The sequence below is a fragment of the Meriones unguiculatus genome, chromosome 7 (assembly GCF_030254825.1).
Source record: "Meriones unguiculatus strain TT.TT164.6M chromosome 7, Bangor_MerUng_6.1, whole genome shotgun sequence".
NCBI classification, from domain to species: Eukaryota; Metazoa; Chordata; class Mammalia; order Rodentia; family Muridae; genus Meriones; species Meriones unguiculatus.
Window position 1 is genome coordinate 85,427,741 of NC_083355.1, and position 24,069 is coordinate 85,451,809.

General features: G+C 36.2%; 1 protein-coding gene across 25 annotated transcripts in view; it reads left to right on the plus strand.

The window, feature by feature from the left end:
• Gphn (gephyrin) overlaps positions 1 to 24,069 on the plus strand; it is a 416,220-nt gene that overhangs the window by 320,093 nt on the left and 72,058 nt on the right. For all 25 annotated transcript variants that reach the window (XM_060387712.1, XM_060387715.1, XM_060387716.1 and 22 more), the window contains 2 exons: positions 9,228 to 9,320; positions 22,003 to 22,058. In XM_060387712.1, coding sequence (XP_060243695.1) covers positions 9,228 to 9,320; positions 22,003 to 22,058 — 149 coding nt within the window. The remainder of the gene's footprint in view (positions 1 to 9,227; positions 9,321 to 22,002; positions 22,059 to 24,069) is intronic.

Sequence of the window (24,069 nt, forward strand, 5' to 3'; positions counted from 1 at the left end):
CTAGGCTAAAGGGAATAAAAGTTAGGAAACTCACTAAAGAAATTGTCTATGAGTCCCAGTATCTCCTTCAATACCCTGGTGGGTAGAGTCAGAGGCTCCCTGTGGAAGCCTCCTGTCCTGTTCCTTTTCTTCTCCTACTTCCAATGTTTACCCTTCTGAGTGAGGTTTCAGCCTCTTCTCTAGGGTCCTCCTTGTTGTTTAGCTTCTTTAACACCATAGATTTCCGTCTGTTTATCCTATATTATATGGCTAATATCCACTTATAAGTGAGAATATACCATGTGTGTCTTTCTACTTCCGGGTTACCTCATTCAGGATGATCTTTTCTAGTTCCCACCATTTGCCTGCAATTTTCACGATTTCTTTGTTTTTAATTGCTGACTAATATTCTATCGTGTAACTGTACCACACTTAAAAACTTTGGGCAGAGTGCAGGAAACCTTAGGGAAGAAGAGGGAGATAGAAAGACATGGAGGGGACAGGAACTCCACAAGAGAGCAACAGAGTCAAAACACCAGGTTCCAGGGGGTCCTGCAGAGACCAACCAAGGACTTTGTATGGAAAGGACCTAGACCCTAGACCCCCCCTGCTCAGAGGAAGCCCATAGGCTACTCAGTTCCCGAGTAGGTTTCCTAGTAAGGGAATAATGAACTCAGTGGCTGGCTCTTTGTTCATCTCCCCCTTGGCGGGGGCAGCGTTGCCAGGCCACAGAAGATGATGCAGCCAGCCCTGATGAGACCAGATAGGCTAGGGTCAGATAGAAGGGTAGAAGTCCCCTATCATGGGACTAGGGAAAAGGCATAGGGGGAGAAGAGGGAGGATGGGTGGGACTAAGAACAGATGATGGAGGGGGCTACAGAATGGGCACAAAGTGAATAAATTGTAATAAATATATAAAAATAAATAAAATAAAAAAATGACAGAGTAAAACTAACTGCTAAAAAAATTGTTATTTCAGAAATCAGCATTAATGAAAGTATTTACTATTAGATACAGAACATTCAGTTATTTATTAATACCAGTGTAAATCAAGGTATATTTAGAAAAATGAATTTAAATCATTTATAATTTTAGTACATTTATAAGAAAAATTAATTACTTTTGGTCTCTTGTAATTTCAGTGGCCTTTCTTGAAGAAATCAGACTTTGTGTTCCAAGTCACATTTACACAGAAATTTCAGGAAAAAAAAAATTGGAAATGACTATTTCATTTTTCACCGGGAGAAAAGTGCTTTCCCTCATGTGCTGTCTCTTCTTCATGTGTTTATCAGAGCAAATCAGCCACAATTAATGAACTGTGCATGAATCGCTAACTTTTGTCAAGCATTTCCAGAGATGATGATGAAAAATAATGAGGTTAACATTCAGCCTTTGAGTTGTTTCAAACACAAGCATTTTTAATACCCAAGAGTATTATAATTAGACCTAGACATTTTAGTTAGGTGTTTACAAAACATATATAACAGTGTCATTCATTGTCTAAAAGTAGAACTGTCTAGGCAGAACAAAGTGATGTCAGAAGAGCCACTCCTCTCCTTTATCACCTCTTTTGTCAATTCCTTTACAAGCATCTGTCCCTTTCATATTTATTTCATGTGATTTTATGTAGGTTAGTAGTTCAAGTGCCATTAATAAGTGGTTTTTACCATCTGTTGTCATTGCTCCAACCTTATGCAAGCTGCAAATTCTAACATTATATTCATCATATATTTCCTGCTAATAAGTTTTTATAACAAATACTGAACTTATATTTCCCTTCTTTACAGCAATACTTTTTCTTTTACAGCCTCTTGAATGCATTCCTGATCTTCCTCTCACTACCACTGTCTTTATTTAGGTCTTTATCAACTTTGTAAGTTGCTGTAGGAAGTTCCTTGCAGTTCACATCCCCTCTCATCTCTTTTCCATTTTCATGAGAATAATTTGTTCAAGTGGAAATTGTTTTTAAAACCCCCTACATTGAATTCCTCTTTTTTAAACATAGACCTTGTCAACCTGACTGATACTTTTTTACTAACAAATTTTGTTTATTGATTTCATATGTTATAAATGTATTCTGGTTACTTTCCTCCTGGTTACTCTGGCCAGCCTCCTTTTTTTTTTTTTTTTTTTACAAATATAATAGGTTTTGTTTTCACTATCATTTTCCTTTAGGATTTTTAAATTTTCTCTCTGATATCTTGGATGAGCCACTGTTCATTCAAACATGTATACAAGAATTTTTATGCTTTCTATAGTTTCTGTCATTGATTTCAAACTTTATCCATTATGCTGATAATAATTATGATGATCCACTATGATGATGATGTTGTTATTGAACTTGATTTGTCCTCTATTATACTATTGATTTAAGAGAGGGTTCTCAGTGCTGCTGAGAAAAATGTGTATTCTCTATTGATTGGAATAGTCTGCTTTATCAAGTCTAGTTGATCCATAATATATCTTAGCTCTGAAGTTTCATTACTGTAGTTTGGAAGACTTATCTAAATATGAGAATAGAGAATTGAAAACCCTTGGTTTTATTGTGTCGGAACCTATGTGGTCTTTTATGCCATACAATTTTTATTTTATGAAATTGGGGGCTCTTTTTAATCTCTTCTAGTTAGTTTTGGTTTGAAGTTGACTTGATCAGTAAAAGTATAGTTAAACCTGCTTGTTTGTGTTTTCTATTTGCTTGTAATTCCTTTTTCATATCAGTTTTGAGGGTTTGGTGAATTTTAACTCCATTATTTTACCTCAATGTTACTGTACATTTACTTTGAATAATGTTTTGTCAAGGTTTTGGACTGATTTCTTTAATCCATGCATTTGTTTGTTTGAATCTTCTATATGAGCATTAATTCTTTTAAAAAGTAAAGCTGAACTCTTTACCAGGCTTTGAAGCTACCTATGTAGTTTTGGATACTCTGAAAGGAGAGTTGGCCAGTTGAAGACAAGCCATGTTTGTGTTTTATTGTTTTGCACACTTGTTGGAATGGATTTGTCTTTTCATTTGACTTCCTCTTCTGAACCTGTTGAATTATTTTATGCTCTGGAAGTATATCTGCATGAAGCTCAGCAGTGAGCTTTAGTAAAAGTTGGGGTTGGTAGTCAAATGGACCACTGAAGTGGTCTTTACTGGCTATGTGTCATCAAGACCAAGGATAGGGCTGTACATTAAGCACCAAGGCAACTAAATGAAGGAAAAACCTTAGTCACCGCTTCAACTATATGAACCCAGTTGGGACAGGATACCAAACATCAGAAGTCAGTACCACAGATCCAAAGTAGCCCCTTGGACCACAGCGCTATAATTAGAATCTGAACTTAAAATTAGAACCTTCAAAGTCAGAACTCCAAGGCTACATTGACCTTAAAGATCATGAGAACTAAAGCTTCTTCTTCCAAGGAACCCTGGGCACACTGGAGCAGAAACATATATATATATATATGTATATGTATATGTATGTATGTATATATGTATGTATATATACACATATATATATATGCTTCTCAACAGTTAGTGAGCACATATATGTTAGTAGCCTCTCACGTACACTAGGTATAACAGTGGTCTTTAAATTTTATAATTTCAGTGCTATCACAAATAGCATCAGTAAATTTTTCAAATTATCAGTTAGAATATAGAGTAATGAATTCTATTGTAACAATTTCAAGCCTCTTCTTCCTGTTCCATAATAGTTTCCCTTGAGCTTTCATGCATTTTAGACGTATATTATTCAGTTGAGAGTATCACCCCACCACTACATACTCTTGTCTCTGCTGCCCTCTTTCTTACTGTAAAATTATAATATGGGCTTTTCTATATCCACTCTAGCTCCCAAATAATCATTCAGAGAGAGACCTATTATATTTATTGATGAGCTGTAAGCTTGATAGTTGCATAGATTCTTAGATATTGTAACCCAGCTGTGCTGGCCTGGCCTATTTCCCAGCCATGTGACCATTACCTACCATCTAGTCTCACCATGGCTGCTCCAGCTCCATCTGTGTTCTCATGGCAACTCCCTCATTGTGACCTTCTCCTCTCCCTCTCCTCAGCCTTCTCCTGGGATTGCGAGTCACGCCTCAACTTTACTCCCAGTAATAGGCAGTTCGGCTTTTTACTAACCAATAAGAGGTGATGGGGAACAATGTTCACAGAACGTTGAATCTGGAGATGCTTCATAGAAGTGACAGTGCCTACATCTGGACTGCAGCCAGATCTCTGGGTACAGAAATAAGCATTTGAATACACAGTGCACAAAAGCACCCCCCACACTTACCTTTAAACTCCTCCTTCCTTTCATATAGTCAATAGTCTGTTTTCATAGAACAAATATTTTGAGGGTAGTTGTATTTTTAATGTTGATTCCATGTGCAAGAAAAAATATGTAATATTTGTTTTCCAAGTTTGGTTATTTAAAATAGCTCACTTAACATGTTGATCTTCAGTTCTATCAATTTTCCTGCAAAGTATATAATTTTTATAGCTTAATAAAACTCCATTTTGTTTGCATGCTCTACTTTCTTTATGTATTTATCTGTTGATGAGCATCTAAGCTGGTTCCATATGTTGGCTATTACAAATAGTGCCACAGTAAACATTGGTATACAAATATCCCTATTAATATACTCACTTGGATTTTTTTGAGTAATACACTGAGGGGTAACAAAGCTGTATCATGTGTTAGTTTTTAAGGAACCTTAATGCTACCTCATTTTACAGTTACAACCTCATCCTTACCAACATTTTTGTTCTTTGTTTCCTGATGATGGCCATTCTGGCTGGGTTGAGATAAAATCTCAGTGCAGTTTAATTTTCTGTTCATTTCACTTGCCCATTTATTGATGAATTGCTTTTTGGGGTATTCAGTCTTTTTTATTTCTTTGCATGTTCGATTGATTCCATGTTATCTGTATAGCTGACAAAAATTTCTTCCATTCTATAGACTATATATCTTCTGTCTGTTAATGTTTCCTTTTCTTTGCAAAAGATTTTTAATTTTATTAAGCCCCAGTAATGAAAGGGTTCCATTGTAATAGGAACAGAGACTGTCTCTGATAGGAACTGATTGGCCTGCTCTTTAATTACCTCCCCTTGAGGGGGAAGCAGCATTACCAGGCCACAGAAGAAGACAATGCAGCCACTCCTGATGAGACCTAATTGACTAGGATCAGAAGGAAGGAAAAGAAGACCTCCCCTATCAGTGGACTTGGGGAGGGGCATGCGTGTAGAGGGTGGAGGAAGGGAGGGATTGGGACAGGAGGAGGGAGGGAACCACAGCGGGGATGCAAAGTGAATAAAGTGTAATTAATAAAGAAAAAAAAAGATAAGGAAAAAAAAAGAGTGCTTGTTGCTCTTCCAGAGGAGCCTAGTTTAATTTCCATCACACATATCGGGCAGCTCACAACCTCTTGTAACTCTAGCTCCAGAGGATCCAGTGCCCTCTACAGACCTACACAGGCACCTGCAAACAGGTGGAATACTATCACGCTAGTACACATACTGTCACAGAAATAAAACTAAAATAATAATTTTATGCAGTCCCATTTGTGAATTCTTTCTATTATTTCTGAATTTTTAATCTTTCCAGAAAGTCTTAGCCTATACTTTTATCTCAAAGTGGTTTGTTTGTTTTTGTTTTGTTTTTGTTTTCTAATTTCTTCCAGCAGTTTTGAAGGTTCAAAGCTTTCATTAAGGTCTTTGATCTATTTTGAATTGATTTTTTTTAAACAAAGTAAGAGAGAACAATCTAATTTTGTTCTAATAAACATGGATATCTAGTTTTTCTGGCACCATTTGTGGTGATTTGAATAGTTATGGCCCCCACATACTTATGTGTTTGAATGCTTGGCCATAGGGAGTGGCATTGTTAGAAGGTGTGGCCCTGCTGGAGGAAATGTATCATAGTGGAGTCAGGCTTTGAGGTCATATATGCTCAATCTATACCCAGTGTGGCACACAGCCTCCTACTACCTATGAATCAATATATAGAACTCTCAGCTCCTTCTCCAGTACCATGTCTGCCTGCACACCTCCATGCTTCTTGCCATTATGATAGTGATAAACCTCTGAAACTCTAAGCCAGCCCTAATTAAGTTTATCTTTAGGTCTTCTATTCTGTTCCATCAGATATATGTAAACATATCTTTTTACCAGTACAGTATTGGTTTTTCAAGCCATTGCTGCATAGTATAATTTGAAATCAGGTGTTGTGAACCTCCAGCACTGTTCTTTTTATCTAGCCTGCTTTACCTATTTGGGGTTTGGTGTATTGGGGGGGGGGTGGTTGGTGGTCTATGCTTTGTTTGAGGTTTGGGGTTTGTTTTGTGTTAGGGGGGTTGGTTTGGTTTTGGTTGTGTGTATGTTTGTGTTGGTGGGTGTGTTTGCTTTCATAAGAATTTTAGAATTGTTTTTTTCTATTTTCATGCATAATAACATTGTGATAAAGATGGAGATTGCTTTAAATCTGTAATACAGTCATTTTCTATTCTGTGAGCTGAAGGGTCTTTTCATCTTCTCATGTCTTCTTCAATTTCTATAATCGTTGTTTTAAATTTTCACTTGGGGAAGCCTTCCAATTCTTGGATAGTTTTATTTCTAGGAATTTTATGCTAGGGTAAAAATATTTTTTTTATTTCTTTGTCAACAGGTTGATTATTGGCATAGAAAAAGCTTTTTAATGTTGATTTTTTTTATCTTATTGCTTTGCTAAAGATCTTACAGTTTTTTGGCAGAATCTAGAACATCTTTAAGTATAGAATCTTATCATCTGAAAATTTGGAATTTTTTTTTTTACTCCCTACTTTCCTTTCTGTACCCCTGATATTTCCTTTTCTTGCTTTATTACTCTAGCTTAGACTCAAGCACTGTATTGAATAAAATGATGAAAGTAAATACCCTTGTCTCATTCCTGAATTTAGAGGAAGGTGTCGAGGTATGTTCCTTCTATTCCTAATATCTTCAGGGTTTTTATTATGAGTAAATGTTGAACTTTGTCAGAAGACTATTTCATAACTATTCAAATTATCATGTGATTTCCAAATCTTTGTATGTTAATGCTACACTACTTGTATTGATTTAGGAATGTTGAACTATAATTTTATCCATGGATGAAAATTAACTTGGTCTTGTTTCTCTTTCAATGTGTTGTTGAGTCAGTTATAAGTATTGTTCATATTGAGTACTTTTTGCATCTATATACATTAGAGAAGTTGACTCATAGTTTTCTCCTTTTTAATTCTACCCTGACTGATATAGGTATCAAAATACCTTACAGAATGAGCTTAGACTATTTCTTCCTTTTTCTTTAACTCCGTAGTTTGAATGCTACTGGTGCTAATTCTTCCTTAAAGCTCTAATAGGATTCAGCCCTTCCATACATCTTGTCCTGAGCTTTTCTTTGTGGAAAAAGCTTCAGTCCCCATCCTTCTTACAGGTCTGTTTCAAATTGTTTGTGTGATTTTGATTTACTTTTCACAAGTCATGTGTGTCTAGGTGTTTATTTCTTCTTGATTTGCCATCTCTTTAGAATATAGATTTTCAATGAATTCCATGGTGATCCTTTGGTTTTCTTTCTTATCTGTTGAAATGTTCTCTTCTTATGGCCAATTTTATTGATTTAGGCCTTCTTTCTCTTTATTATGATTAGTTTGACTATGAATTTGTATCTCTTGTTTATTTTTCTCAAAGAATCAACTGTTTATTTCATTGTTTCCTTGTATTGTCCCTTTATTCTCTATGTAATTAATTTCTGTCCTGATCCTTATTGTTTCTGTCTGTCTACTGCTTGTATATTTGTATGGTTTTTGTTCTTCAAAGATCTTAAGATGCATCCTTTATTAAGTTGAAAGAGATCAGGGAGGGAAGAAAGGGAAGAGTAGGGGAAAATGTGGTAATTATATCATAATAGCAAAAATAAAATAGCAAAATTAATGTAAAGTATGCTATAAAGTTAAAATATACTAGGATAAATATAAAAACAGAACTTAATGAAATAAAGATACAAAAAGATGGCTCATGAGTTAAAAGCACTGTGCTCTTCCAGAGGACCCAGATTCAATTCCCAGCACTCACATGGCAGCTCACAATAATCTGTAACTCCAATTCCAGGAGATCTCATACCCTCTTCTGACCTCAGTGGTTACCAGGAATGCAAGTGATACACAGACATAAATGCAGAAAAAACAACTAGACACACAAGTAAAATAAAATTCACTTAAGAAAGAGAGAAACATGAGGACATGAGGGGCAAAAGAAAGACAAGGTATTGGGTTGGCTTCTTTCTAGGTGTTCTAATATTAGAGTCTGCCAAGTAGAGGGTAATATTTCAATTTCAGATTATCTGTTATTCCATTTAGGCTATTACTGGACCTACACTAGTCAAGGGTCAGATGTTCCTAAGAGCTGTCTTCCCTTTAGAATCTTTTCTTATTAATGTATAAGGAGCCCACTATTGGCCACACCTACCATAACTATCATTTTAAAGTAACAGCCTTTATATTTTTTGCACATCCTTCCAGATGTATATCTTTTTAAGAATTTTTCATCTGTCCATGAATATATGAATATTCTTTATAAATGTTACTTTAGTCCCATATTTTATCATAAGACTAATGTCACTGTTTACTTCAATCTGTTTTTTATTTTTTGGTTCTTTTCCATATATATATATATATATATATATATATATATATATATATAGTTTGTTTGTTTGTTTGTTTGTTTGTTTGAAGACAGGATTTCTCTGTGTAGCTTTGGCTGTATTAGACTCACTTTGTAGACCAGGGTAACCTCAAACTCACAGAGATCTCTCTGCCTCTGCCTCCCTGAGTGCTGGGATTACAGGCATATGCCACTGCACCTGGCTGAAGATAAATTCTTAAGATACAATACTAGAAAGGAAACTTCTGGGTCAATGAATATGAAAATGTTTAAATTTGGCTTTCTTTTTGAGGAATATAATATTTGAGTTCTCAAAGGGTTAATGACATATCTTCTGAACACATTTTCTGACTGTATAGCAATTCATATTTAGATAATTGCTGTAACCATTACTAGAAATTGACTATCTGTGACCTAGGCACCAGGATGCATCTCTTTCTGTCTGCTGTGCCTTGGAATGGAAATCAGAAAGTCTGGCTGAGCCCATTTACAACATGTGGTATAGGCACTGTGCCATCCTATTTATGACTGCTTGCTTACCCATTGCCTCTACTACTTAAATTCCTTTCTTTTCTTTCAGATGGAATGGGGCGAGTTCTTGCTCAAGATGTATATGCAAAAGACAACCTACCCCCATTCCCAGCATCAGTAAAAGACGGCTATGCTGTTCGAGGTAAATATGTTGGTTTTCTTAAGTGTTTTCATAAGACTCATACTGTATTTTTCTAGTTCTTTTTTTCTTTTTTGCTGTTCACTCTCCTGATTACTGTTATAATCCATTCCCAATTAGTTGTCAAAATTACTTTACTCCCTGATAAGCTTACTACTCTGTAGCTATGTATTTTTGACATAATCTTGATTAATACTCTGCAGGAAAAGTATCATATAGTTCTATAAAAATTCTTTATTAAAAATATATACATAGAGGTCAAATTTAAAACACCATTAATTGTCTAGGGATGTGGCTGCGAGAAACTACCTAACATGTACAAGGCCCTGGGTTCTCTGGCAGCATGAAGTCAAAAGAAACTGCTAAATAGCTTATACTTTTAGCCCTTTCATATACCGAAAGCAGTCGGTCTTGGTCTGAAATGTTCCAAATGTTTTCTAGTTGAAAACATCTTTAGGTCTCAGGAAAAATGAACAAATTAAATGTAGAAGTCTGTTCTCTTTGTTTAAATGTAAACATTAGTAAAGGATTTGATGAAATGCATGCATGAAACCTCTAATTCTCTCCAGAAGAAGCTGTCTTCCTGTGCTCTGGAATCCCAGATAGCACCATCAGCTCGCATCATCAGATTTGCCTGTATAAAGCTTAAAAGCAAATACTAAATAGCAGTTACCTGCCTAAAATCTGACCTAATAACCCAGGATAAAAAAAAATAAGCTAAATTGTTTAAAAACTCTTACTTGATCTTTTTCTTTTGTTTTTCTGTGTACAATATGCTGTTTTTAAATAGGTATACACTGTGATAGGATTCCATTGAGCTAGTTAGCATATTTATTATCTCACATAATTATTTCTTGTGATGAAATTACTCAAAATCTATTAGCAATTTTCAAAAATAATATATTATTTTTGTGTTGTTGGTTATTAAATCAAACAAAATTAATCTAAAAATATTTCCCAGCTTTCAGGGTTATTTAAAAATATAGTTCTTATTTTTTATTTAAATTTTTTCATAAAATATACTTTGATCATGTTTTCCCTTCCTCCAACTCCCCCAAGGTCCTACCCACCTAATTTTCTTTTTATATATTTTTTCAAAAAGAAAAAAAAAAGGCCACAAAAATCAAAACAAACAAAAGAACAGTAAGGCACAAAATGCCAAAATAAACCAACTGAAACAAAGGACACACACACACACAAAAAGAGGTTCTTATTTATTGGCCGACTACTCTAGGCAGAAGGCCTTCGCTGTAGTGTGCTTGATAACCCAGTGACACTCCATTGGAGAAAACTGATATTCCCTTTGTCACTGGATGTCAGTCGTGAACGTCCTCTGGGTGCAGCCTAGGACTCTCTGTTTTCCTCCCCCTTGTGCTGGGACCCCATCTGGCTTGAACTTATGTAGTTTTTGAGCATTCACATCTGCATCAGTCCATTTGTAACTGGAAGAGACTATTTCCCTGGAATCTTCCATCACTTCTGGCTCTTACACTCTTTCTGCCATGTTTCCTGTATAGCTCCCTGAACAATGAGGGAAGAGCTTTGATGAAGACATCCAATTTTGTCTTCATTTCATATAAGTCTTTTGCCTTAACTGGCAATTTTTTTCGATTGAAGGGCTATAAATAAGTTTTCTAGAAACTCTCAAAATTTTTGAAATTATCACTTTAAATATACTTCTAATACTCATCACACTCTGTTATTTAGATAGCTAAGATTCTTTTTTTAATATTTTTTTATTTTTTATATGAATTACAGTTTATTCATTTTGTATTCCAGCTGTAGTCCCCTCCCCACTCCTTACCCCACCTCTCTTACCTCCTCCCATTCCCCTCTCCAAGTCCATAGGTAGGGGAGGTACTCCTCCACTTCCATCTGACCCTAGCTTGTTAGGTCTCATCAGAACTGGCTGCATTGTCCTCCTCTGTGGCCTGGCAAAGCTGTTCCCCGCTGGGGGAGGCGGTCAAAGATCTCTCCAAGACTTTAAACATGAATGGGTGTTAGATTTTTGTCAAATGCTTTTTCAACATCTAAGGAGATGATCATGTGGTTTTTCTCCTTCAGTTTGTTTATATGATGGATTACCTTGATGGATTTCTGTATGTTGAACCACCCCTGCATGCCTGGGATGAAACCTATTTGGTCACAGTAGATGTTATCTTTTATGTGTTCTTGGATTCGGTTTGCAAGTATTTTATTGAGTATTTTTGCCTTGATGTTTGTAAGAGAAATAGGTCTGAAGTTCCCTTTTTTGGTTGGGTCTTTGTGTGGTTTAGGCATCAAGGTGACTGTGGCTTTATAGAATGAGATTGGTAATGTTCCTTCTGTTTCTATTTTGTGGAATAATTTGAAGAGAATTGGAGTTAGCACTCCTTTGATGGTCTGGTAGAATTCTGCGCTGAAACCATCTGGCCCTGGGCTTTTTTTGGAAGGGAGACTTTTGATGACTACTATTTCCTTGGGGGATATAAGACTATTCAATCTTTCTATCTGAACTTGACTTAATTTTGGTAAATGGAATCTATCAAGAAAATTGTCCATTTCCTTTAGATTTTCAAATTTTGTGGCATATAGGCTTTGTAGTGAGACCTAATGATTTTTTGGATTTCCTCAGTATCTGTTGTTATGTCCCCCTTTTCGTTTCTGATTTTGCTGGTTTGGATAGTTTCTCTCTGCCTTTTGGTTAGCTTGGCTAAGGGTTTGTCTGTCTTGTTGATTTTCTGAGAACCAGCTCTTGGTTTCACTGATTCTTTGAATAGTTTTACTTGACTGTAATTGATTGATTTCCGCCCTGAGTTTGATTATTTCCAGCCATCTGCTCCTCTTAGGTATGTCTGCGTCTTTGTTTTTTCCTAAGGCTTTCCGGTGAGCCATTAAGTTTCTTGTATGAGATGTTTCAAATTTCTTCTTGAAGGTATTTAATGCTATGAACTTTCCTCTTAGCACTGCTTTCATTGTGTCTCATAAGTTTGGGTATGTTGTGCCTTCATTTTCATTGAATTCTAGGAAGACTTTAATTTCTTTCTCTATTTCTTCCCTAACCCAGCTGTCATTGAGTAGTGAGTTGTTCAGTTTCCATGTGCATGTCGGCTTTTTGCTATTTCTGTTGTTGTTGAGATCCAGCTTTAGTCCATCGTGGTCAAATAGAATACAAGGGATTATTTCAATCTTCTTGTATCTGTTGAGGCTTGCTTTGTGACCAACTATGTGGTCTATTTTGGAAAAGATTCCATGAGGTTCTAAAAAGAAGGTATACGCTTTTGAATTTGGGTGAAAAGTTCTGTAGATATCTATTAGGTCCATTTGATTTAGGAAGGACCTCTGTAAGTACCTTTATTTCCCTATTCCGCTTCTGTCTAGATGATCTGTTCCTTGGTGAGAGTAGAGTGTTGAATTCTCCCACTCTTAAGGTGTTGGGATCAATGTGTGATTTAAACTTTAATAATGTTTCATTTACAAATGTAGGCATTCTTGTATTTGGGCATAGATGTTCAGAACTGTAATGTCCTCCTGGTGGATTTCTCCTTTGATGAGAATGAAGTGCCCCTCCTCACCTTTTTTTATTAACTTTGGTTGAAAGTCTATTTTATTAGATATTAGGAGAGCTACCCCAGCTTGTTTTCTGGGTCCATTTGCTTGAAAAACATTTTTCCAGCCCTTTACTTTGAGGTAGTGTTTATCTTTGTTGCAGAGGTGTGTTTCTTGGATGCAGCAGAATGTTGGATCCTGTTTCTGCAACCATTTTGTTCATCTGTATCTTTTTATTCGAGAGTTGAGTCCATTTATGTTGATAGATAATAGTGACTAATGAAAGTTAGTTCCTTTTATTGTGTTGGTGGTGTTACTGTGATTCATTGCTTGTTTTCTTTTAATTTTTGTTGAGAAATTATCTGTATCCTATGTTTTCTTGAGTGTAATTGTTTTCATTGGATTGGAGTTTTTCTTCTAGTATGTTCGGTAGGGCTGGTTTGCTGTGTAGATATTGCTTAAATTTAGTTTTGTCATTTAATATTTTGTTTTCTCCATCTAGGTTGATTGAAAGCTTTGCAGGGTATAGTAGTCTGGGTTGGCATCTGTGGTCCCTTAAAGTCTGCATGACTTCTGCCCAGGCCCTCTGGCTTTCATAGTTTCTGATGAGAAGTCTGTTGAGTAGTTTTTGATGATAGGTCTACATTTATATGTTACTTGGCCTTTTTCCCTTGCTGCTTTTAATATCTTTTCTTTGTTCTGCAGATTTAATGTTTTGACTATGATGACATGAGGAGTTTTTTTTTTTTTCTGGTCTATTCTATTTGGTGTTCTGTAGGCCTCTTGTATGTTTATGGACATTTCTTTATTTAAGTTGGGAAAATTTTCTTGAAAATATTTTCTAGACCTTGGAGCCTGGAATCTTCTTTTTCATCAATTCCTATTATTCTTAGATTTCACCTTTTTATGGTGTACTTGATTTCTTGGCTGTTTTGTGTTTGGGACTTTTCCAATTTTACTTTTTCTTTGAGATAAGTATCAATTTCTGCAAGTGTATCTTCAGCACCAGAGATTCTCTCTTCCATGTCTTGTATTCTGTTGGTGATGCTCACCTTTGTAGTTCCTGATCTTTTCTCTAAGTTCTTCAGCTCCAGGGTTTTCTCTGTTTGTGTTTTCTTTATTGCTTCTAATTCTGTTTTCATGTCTTGCACCATTTCCTTCATCTGTTTGAATGTGGATTACTGTCTCTCTATGATGGTCTCTATTTTTTTTGTTTGTTTCCTTTCTGTATGCTACTAATTGTGCCTCTATTTGTTTGGCTGTATTTGCCTGTTTCTTTGAGAGCTTTGTTCATTTCCTCTTTATTTGCCTCCATTTGTGTGGCTATTTCTCTGAGAGATATGTTCATTTCCTTTTCATGAGCCTCTAATAACTGGATAAGCATAGGTTTAAAATCATTTTCCTGTATGTCCAATGAATTGAAATAGCCATTGATTTTCGGGGTTGCTGGTGGAGCCATGATGTCCTGATTTTTGTTGGGTGTGTTCTTATGCAGACCTCTGGCCATCTGCTTATCTGTAACCTTCACTGTTTGTTTCTGCAGTCTGTACTTCAGACTGAGTCTGTCTTTCTCTTGTGTCCTGGAGTATTCTTTAGGAAGAAGAAAGAGGTCCACTGATTTGAGGGTGTGTGTTGGTGTTTCAGCTGTACCTAAGGGAGAGAGAGCTGCTGGTGCAGAATCACAGTTGTGGGGGAGGAAGCGTGTGTGTGTGTGTGTGTGTGTGTGTGTGTGTGTGTGTAAGTGTGTCTTGAAGGTTATGTTCCAGGACCATCTCGTATGATACAGGTATCATCACAGTGGCCTCTTTATATGGGCTCTGAACAGAGTCCATGTGAGCTAGGACTTCCTTGATATTACTTTGAGTAAACTTCTCAATGTGTTTTTTAATCCTATTTTCTTATCTGTGAAACATCAAAAACTGTAACATCACTCTAACAGATTATTGTGAAAACCACATTAGACTATCAAAAGCCATAGTAAAGTAACCAGAACATACCAAATAGAACACTTAAAATTGTTTCCTAGATGTTTAATGATAAATATTACTATCACTATTATTTTTGTTTTTATTGTTGTTGTTGTAAATGCTCTTTTCCAAACCATCTCTGATAAAAGAAGCTGGGCATGGTGGTGCATACCTATGTTGTTATTATTATTGTTGTTGTTGTAAATGCTCTTTTCCAAACCATCTCTGATAAAAGAAGCTGGGCATGGTGGTGCATACCTATGTTGTTATTATTATTGTTGTTGTTGTAAATGCACTTTTCGAAACCATCTCTGATAAAAGAAGCTGGGCATGGTGGTGCAAACCTATGATCCCAGCATTTGAGTGGCTGAAGCAAAAAGATCATTACTGCAAGGCTGTGTGGGCCACACAAGATAACCTGTCTCCAAAAAAACCCTCAGGGTGACATTTATCTGAACTTTTTATTTTACATGAGGTTGACATCATGTTTTAATTTTCACTACTGGATTCTTTCTCAAGAAATCTATCTTATCTATTTCTCACTAGATTAGACTCCCTCTGAAATTGGTAAAGCATAAATAACAAACCTTTTGGTGCCTGTATTTTTCTTCCAAGTTTATCTTTCTGTAGAGCTTATGAAAATGAATAATGTCCAGAAAGAAATTATTTATCTTTATGATCACTTCATTGGTTCTTCTTATTACTTATTCCCATCCAAAAGGTAAATTCTGTTTTAGTCTCTTTAAAGCTTCCAGGTTTACTATAAAACAGCAAAAGATTCTTATCTGTAGAATAAAACAGACAGCTACAGGAGGTGAAATATTAGCAACAAGAAAGTGAATTGGACATAAAGTAGTAGGAGAGAGTGAGAAAATAAATTATCTGAGGCAGAATTATTCTCAAAGAGAATGTTTCTCTGTGATGTTTATATGAGGTACCAGCAGCTGAGTAAAAAGGAACTGTTGCTCATAGCCTTTTTTGTTGCCAAAAATTTAGCTAGCCCACACGAGCCATAAAAGAGCCTTTCTACTGCTGCAGAATTATTCAAGATATTTTGCATAAAATCACAATTTGAATATCCTATTTATTCTTTTGTTTTAGATTGCTTTTTTTAGTTATTTCTCTAAGAAAACCCCCAAATGATATACCACAGTATAAAATGTCCAAGACATTACCTAGCATCTGCACATTACTTTCTGCTTATAAATTGTTGCTAGTTCTATAAGATCTATAGCACATAAAAAGATGCAGCAGATAATGCAGCCATTGTGTACAAATAATAGCAGAGGAAGGAGGCTGGGATACAGCATAATGGAAGCAACAGACATCCCCAGAAGACAAAGGCATGTTTTTAAAACCATGCTAAACTTTTTAGTTTTTATAGCCTCACCTTTGTAATTTGGGGGAAAAAAAAAAAAACAAAAACAAAACAAAAAAAACACCAAAAACATGCATGCATACATACATACACACACACACACACACACATGCACGCACATACACATCCTTAAGACAGTTGTTGTGGCTTCCTACCCTTTTCTGCTTAGTTACACTCTTCCCACACCTTTTATTCTCTCTTTTTCTTCTCTGCTTTGGCCTTCAGCTGGCCAGTAACAACCAGTGACCCTTGTGAGCACTGCTAACTCTGTAAGTGCAGTAAAGTTTCCAGCTTGTTCTAGATCTCTAGATTTCTTTCAGAAACGTGGAACAGAGCTCCACAGCAGTTGCAGGAACACTTACATTTAGTAATGTAAAAATCAAGATAGCAATAAAAAGACTAAGAAAACAAGTAGTAAGTAGAAACAAGACGGAGGTGGCAGTTCACATCTCTTACCCTGACACTCAGGAGGATAAGGCAGGAAGATTACCATGAGTTCAAAACCACCATGGATCACATAGTAGGTAAGAAACCAACCGGAGCTACATAGCAAGACCAAAACACACACACAAAGAAACTTTTAGAAAGGAATAAAAGTTAATATAAACAGCATTTGTAAAACAAAAAATAAATAAAATAGAAGGCAAGAGTCAGCTGGGTACAGTGGCACATGCCTTTAATCCTAACACTTAGGAGGTGCAGGCAGGGATCTCTGAGTCTGAGGCTACCTTGGTCCAGGACAGCCAGGGCTACACAGAGATGCTTCCCTGTCTTGGGGGGTTCCAGGGGGAGGGGGATAGAAAAAAAAAGAAACAAGGCAAGAGTCAAATGATACATAATAAGACTATGTATAACTTTATAAACCTAAAACTACATTCAAGAAAAAGAGAAAATGAAAGATTTTAAAAAGAAAGAAGAAGATGAAAGTGACATTAACAATTGAGGTCAATGCAATATTTTTATTCATATTTTTGAAATTTTTAATTTATTTATTTTTATATGTATGGGTGTTTTGCCTGTGTGTGTGTGTGTGTGTGTATGATGGAGAAGATCTGAAGAGGGCATTGGGTACTCTGGGACTAAAGACACAAGCTCTGAGCTGCCGCCTGAGATCTGGAGATTAAATCCAGGTGCAATGAAGGGGAAGCTAGAGCTCTGAATAACTGAGCAATCTCTCCAGCCCACAGTGTATTTAAAAGTTTATTTTTCCTCATTCCCTAATTAAGCTAAGCATTCTCTTATTCATGACTTTAATGTAGAGGTACTGCACAAATCCTTCTTACATGTTAAAATAATATTAATAACTCAGAATCTCAAGTTTAATGTTCTAAAAAAAAATAAAGCTGGGTTGCTTATCACCTTGGATCTTGTTTTGGAATTGTGCAAAAACAGAAACTATTTTAAACCATAAAGTATTTTAAAAATCCTACATATCAGTTTTGAAAGAACATGTCAAAAGAAATCCACCACTGAGTGAATTTACCAAGTGAATTTTTAAAGCGCTTTCTTATTTACATACAAATTAAAGATATAGATAGAAAGTATAGAAAATTAAAAATAACATTATAAAATTATTCATTACCTTACTGCCTGGTCCTTATTAGTATGAATCAAACCGTATTTGGTGTGTTAAAGTATACAAATTTAACATCCACAGCCATTTTGGTTTAGAATTGGTTCTTTGTTGCTTCAATCATTGGCATTTCTGGGTTGCCATTTTATATGTGTGCATCATCTATGGCCATAGCTTGATTATTCAGCTCATTAGTAGCCTATTATTGCTATCTACCATAAGCTATTTTAAATAAAGAAGGAAGACTGTAAGATATGGGAGATAGTACTTATGTGAACTGATGCATAAATGGAACAGTTGATTTTAGTTAATTCCAAAACAGTTAACATATTTTAGTATGTTTGTCCTATATTGTATGTCTAATATCCACTTATATGTGAGTAAATACCATGTGTATCTTTCTGCTTCTGGGATATCTCACTCAGGATGATCTTTTCTAGTTCCTACCAGTTGCCTGCAAATTTCATGATTTCCTTGTTTTTAATTACTGAGTGGTATTCAATTGTAAATGTACCACAATTTCTGAATCCATTCCACAGTTGAGGGACATCTGGGTTGTTTCCAGATTCTGGCTAAAACAAATAAAGCTGCTACGAACATGGTTGAGCAAATATTGTATACTTGAGCAAGTTTTGAAGTATGCCTAGGAGTGGTATCGCTGGATCTTGAGGAAGCACCATTCCTAATTGTCTGAGAAAGCTCCAGATTGATTTCCAAAGTGGTTGTACAAGTTTACATTCCCACCAGCAATGGAGGAGGGTTCCCCTTTCTCCACATCCTCTCCAGCATGTGTTCTCACTTGAGTTTTTTATCTTAGCCATTCTAATGGGTATAAGGTGAAATCTCGTTTTGATTTGCATTTCCCTGATGACTAAGGATGTTGAGCATTTCTTTAAGTGTTTCTCTGCCTAAAGAAGCTAACCAAGGAGGAGGACCCTGGGTAAGATGATCAATCCTCATGCAAAAAAGGCAAAGGGGATTGGACATCAGAAGAGGGAGAAAACAGGCAACAGGACAGGAGCCTACCACAGAAGGCTGTTGAAAGATTTTACCCAGCAAACTATCTAAGGAGACTCATAGCCAAACTTTGGGCAGAGTGCAGGGAATCTTATGAAAGAAGGGAGAGATAGGAAGACCTGGAGGGGACAGGAGCTCCACAAGGAGAGCAACAGAACCAAAAAATTCTGGGCACAGGGGTCTTTTCTGAGACTGATACTCCAACCAAGGACCATGCATGGAGAATGCCTGCACAGATGTATCCTATGGTAGCTCAGTCTCCAAATGGATTCCCTAGTAATAGGAACAGGAAATACCTCTGACATGAACTCAGTGGCTGGATCTTTGATCACCTTCCTGTGATGGATGAGCAGCCTTAATACTGGGCCACAGAGGAGGACAATGCAGCCAGTCCTGAAGAGACCTGGTAGGCTAGGGTCCTCCCCCTATCAGTGGACTTGGAGAGGGGCATTTGAGGAGATAAGGGATGGATGATGAGATTGGGAGGGGCTGTGGGAGGGGGCTTCAGCTGGGATACAAAGTGAATAAAGTGTAATTTATAAAAAAAAATAATAGTAAATGTTTTTAAAAGTGAAGAAAAGTTACCATGATTTAGAGAAATATTTCCTTTCCAAATAGTAACAATAATGGGCATTTTCTACCACCACCTGGAAAAAAAATACAAATTATATTCTACTTAACAATCCTTATCCTATGCTTCCTGCTATTCATTGGAAAGGTCTACAGATTTTTTTTAAATTACAAACAATTGTATCTGTGATTTGATCACCCAGTATAATTGCCGTGTGAAGTCTTTTATTACAGCCTTGTTACTGTCTCTTCTCACCTCCCTCTACCCTGTCTGGATTTAATATATATGTGAATGCTATTGTCCTGTGTCTACCATTCAATGTTAATAGTTACCTAGACTGGTTGTGAGCTGTGATGCATAAATGGCCAGACTACTTAAGCCTCTGCCACAGCTGGGATTGCAGTCACATACAGCTGTGCTTGACCTATGAAATATTTGTATTCTTTTCCATCAGAAAAAAAAATGTTTACAAGTTGATGTTATATCCCATTGCAATTTTGGATCCAGAGTTTGAAAAAAAAAAAAACTTGAAATAGTCTGGCACAACATTAGAATGAAAATAATCCCATTTTACTGTTTACACTGTCCTCAGCACTTAATTTAACACTTAGGGAATAGGAGACGCTTGGTAGAAATTTACTGAAAGAATAAAATAAATGAATAGTTTTAAAAGGTTTGTATATGTCATCTTTATTTTTACTAGCAAGGTTAGAGGCTTTGCTGAAAGTCCTGAATCTAATAATAGCCAGAGTCATGATTCAGATTCAGCTCTCCTCTACTATTTGCAGCCATGCTGACTCACTCTTGTGCAGGAAGTTTAAAATAAAGGGCAGGGGAGAAGAGTTAGAAGTCCAGATTGCTCTAAGAGGAAATAAGATTATTACTTTTCTGGTAGAGAAATATAAATAATTAAAATTAAACAGAAACTTGTTCACATTTTTCAGTATGAAATTATAAAATGCAATTGATTCATTAATTTTCAATAAAAAGTAATTTGCTTTAAACTACTTCAAAACTAAGTTGTTTAATACATTAAACAAGATGTGTAAAATGTTAATTCTTGAAGTAATGATTTTGTTTTAAATTGAAGAGGCTTTTTTAATGAACATGTAAATAACATTATAAAGATAGCATTTCAGGAAAACTTTTCTAGTTCAATATCAGCTTCCAAAAAAATACAAAACTTCAAGAATTTTTCACTGAGATAATATTTATAAAGGTCATGATACAGCATATAGTAATAAAAGGGACACTTTCAATTTTTGTTCCTATCTACATCAAAGTAACAAAAGTCAACTGTGAGAAAAAAGTGACTCATAAACAATATTTAAGCCTTTTAAAAAATACTGCCTTGCACTTAAAGAAACAACCATGCATGATAGTACATGACTATAATTCTAAGACTCTGAAGTTGGAGACAGGAACACTGCAATTTCAAGAACTGTGTAGGCTAAGGCCAGCTTGTACTACAAGGTGAGCTCCTGTAAATGATGGACAAAATGAAGAGAAGGAAGAAAAGACTACCATGAGTTAGTTCATGTCTCCTTTAAAATGGAAAATGTTTTATACTTGTCACTGTTATTGTAAATATAATTAAATACTCGTATGTAAGGTGTTATCATCTCCATATATGAGCCTCAAACCCCTTGCTGTATCAGTGACATTGAAGTAACAGTAGTGATCATAAAAATCATTAGGTAGTCCTTGCACTGCCAGTAATACTGATTTAAACCCAAATACTATATCAGGAAAACATGGTATTTAGGAATTCTTTTTTTTTTTTCCAGTTAGTACCTTAGTATATGTGTCGGGTACTGGAGAAGGAATGGATGAGACTAAACAAGAAAGTTTGTTTGCTTGTTTGTTTTAATCCTAATTCTGGTGGGTTTTTTTTTTTTTCCAGTTTAAAAATAAGTGTCTTTAAGAGCTGGGGAGAAAGTTCAGTAGGTGAAAGTGCTTGCAAAGTAATCTTGAGGACATGAGCTGAAATCTTCAGAAACCAAGCATGAGAGTCTATAAAAATCCCAAAGCTTCCTCAGGGTGATGGGAGAAAAAAAATCAAAAACTTGTGGACCAGCTATTCCACCATATACAGCCAGAAAATGACAGCGATCTTGTCTTAAATAAGGGAGCAGGCAAGGTTGCCCTCTGACATCCACATGTGTACCATGGCAGATAGGTGCTTGCATTTTCACACACAAGTGCACGTATATGTTAAAAAAATTTTAAGTAATTTTAAGTACACGTCTGTAATCCCAGGAAGGCAGATGTAGAACTGCCTCAAAGTCAAGCCCAACGTGGTGATCCATGGATTTTTCCATTTTTCCTTATTTAAAGAAAACCTTAAGATATCAAAAAGTGCTTCAAAAATATTGGAGAAGTTTGGGTATGCAAACAGATGTATTCATATATCCATGAGCGTGCATGTATTATTATAAGTACATGGATATGGTCACATCATTTGAAGGGATAAGCCAAATGAGTATCATGTGAGAAAAGCATTACATGTGGAAATGATGGCATCACATGAAGACTGTCTCCAGCCATGTCAAGAAAGGGCACAAATCAATCCACTTCTGCCAATGCTTGGTTCTTATTTCTTGCTTTAAGTCCATGTTGATATTTATTCTTGGCTCTGTTCCATCTCACAGCTGCTGATGGTCCAGGAGATCGTTTCATCATTGGGGAATCCCAAGCTGGTGAACAGGTGAGATTGATAACCCTGAAAGACACTGAAGATTTCTGCTTCACAGCCTTTGGGCATCCAATTCTAAGTTTCTAATATCAGCATTAGAGAAGGATTAGTCAAAAGACCATCAAAGGGATAAAAGAAAGGTCCCCATGTGAACAACAATGAAAAACCATTACTTATGAACCTACATCTATCAATATGTGCCATAATAAATAATTGTGTTACATCCCCCACAGATAAGCCTCATAAGCATTCACCAGCCCTCTGACTGATTCCTCTTCCTACAGAGTTTGATTTTCTGGCTAGACTACATATACCTTAATGCTTGGATGTTTAAATAAGGAAGCTAGAGTCACTAATGTTGGCATCATCCTCCATATTACCTTACCCCCGTCCATTTTAAGTACTTACAGAAGTGCATGAGAAGCCAAGGGGGAAAAGAAGACCTGGAGATAGGTTTTACCAAAACGGATACTTTTTTAAAAATTAGTTATCACTAGTTTATTTCATATAATATTTAGGGACAAAACAAGAAGTCTTCTACATGTGTGTGCAGGCGTACACATGCATGCGTACATGCACATGTGTGTGTGTGTGTATGTGTGTGTATTTGTGTTTGAGTAAAGGCACACAGATGATGCCATGGCACATATTCAAGTCAGAAGACAAGCTCAGATGTGAGTTGTCACCTTCCACCTTGTTTGAAAGTCTCTGGTATTCATGTTGCATCTCAGCATGGAACACTGGAATCCCAGGCACAGGCTGCTGTGCTTGCTTTTATATGGTTCTGGGGATTCAAACTCAGCTCCTCACACTTGCACATTAAGCACTTTACCCAATGAGCCATTTTCCTTTGATTCTTTTTTGACTTTATTTGATAACAACACATATCTATCAGATATGAACATACAAAACATCCGTTTTATAGTAAAGCCACAAGAAATGTCTGATCTTCAATTGAGTCTACTCAGCATTCCTTTATCCAGCACACTGACACAATTAGCAAGTGCTTTATTCTGGCATATAACTTACATTAAGACACAATTTCTTCTTTGCAGAAGTCAGTAGAGGAGGCAGCATAAACAACTAAATATTATACAATATATTAGTTATTGAGCTAATGGTGTCCCCATCAAACACTCTGGAATGCAGAAGAGAACTGAACGTTTCAACAGAAGATGCTTAGAAGGATAACACTGGAGCATTCTAGTCACAGAGCAGTGTAGGTCAAAATTCCAGAGGTGCCTGGCACCTTATGCCTATAGTTCTAGCACTCATTTAGCAGAAACCACGGAGGATCACTGCAAGTTCAAGGTCAACCTGGGCCACATAGCAAATTCCAGCCCAGCCATGACTAAATATATGGTGAAACCCTGCCTTAAAAGAATAAAACAAGGAGCAACAGAACAAGAAAATTTGAACACAGGGAACTTCCCAGAGACTCATACTCCAACCAAGGACTATTCATGGAGATGACTTAAAACCCTGACAATGCAGCCATTTCTGATGAGAACTGATAGACTAAGATCAGAAAGGAGAGGAGGACCTCCCCTATCAGTGGACTTGGGGAGAGGTATGCATGCAGAAAGGGTGGGGGAGGGTGGAACCAGGAGGGGAGGAGGGTGGGGCTTATGGGGGGATACAAAATGAATAAAGTGTAATTAATAAAAGTTAAATAAAAAATTAAAAAAAAAAAAAGATCAAAACAAGGAGTCTGGAGAGGTGGCTCTGCAGTTAAGAGCACTGACGTTCTTCCAGAGGTCCTGGGTTCAATTCCCAGCAACCACATGGTGGCTCACAACCATCTGTTATGGAATCTGATTCTCTCTTTGTGTGTGTGTGTAAACAGAGCAATCATATATATTCTAATTTTAAATTTTATTTATTCAATATATAAATACTAACATGTAAGTAATGTATATAAATTTTATTATATAATAAATTTTTCTCTTATTATTATTTTTTATTATTATTTATTCACTTTGTATCCCAGTTGTAGCTCCCTCCCTCATCTCCTCCTGATCAC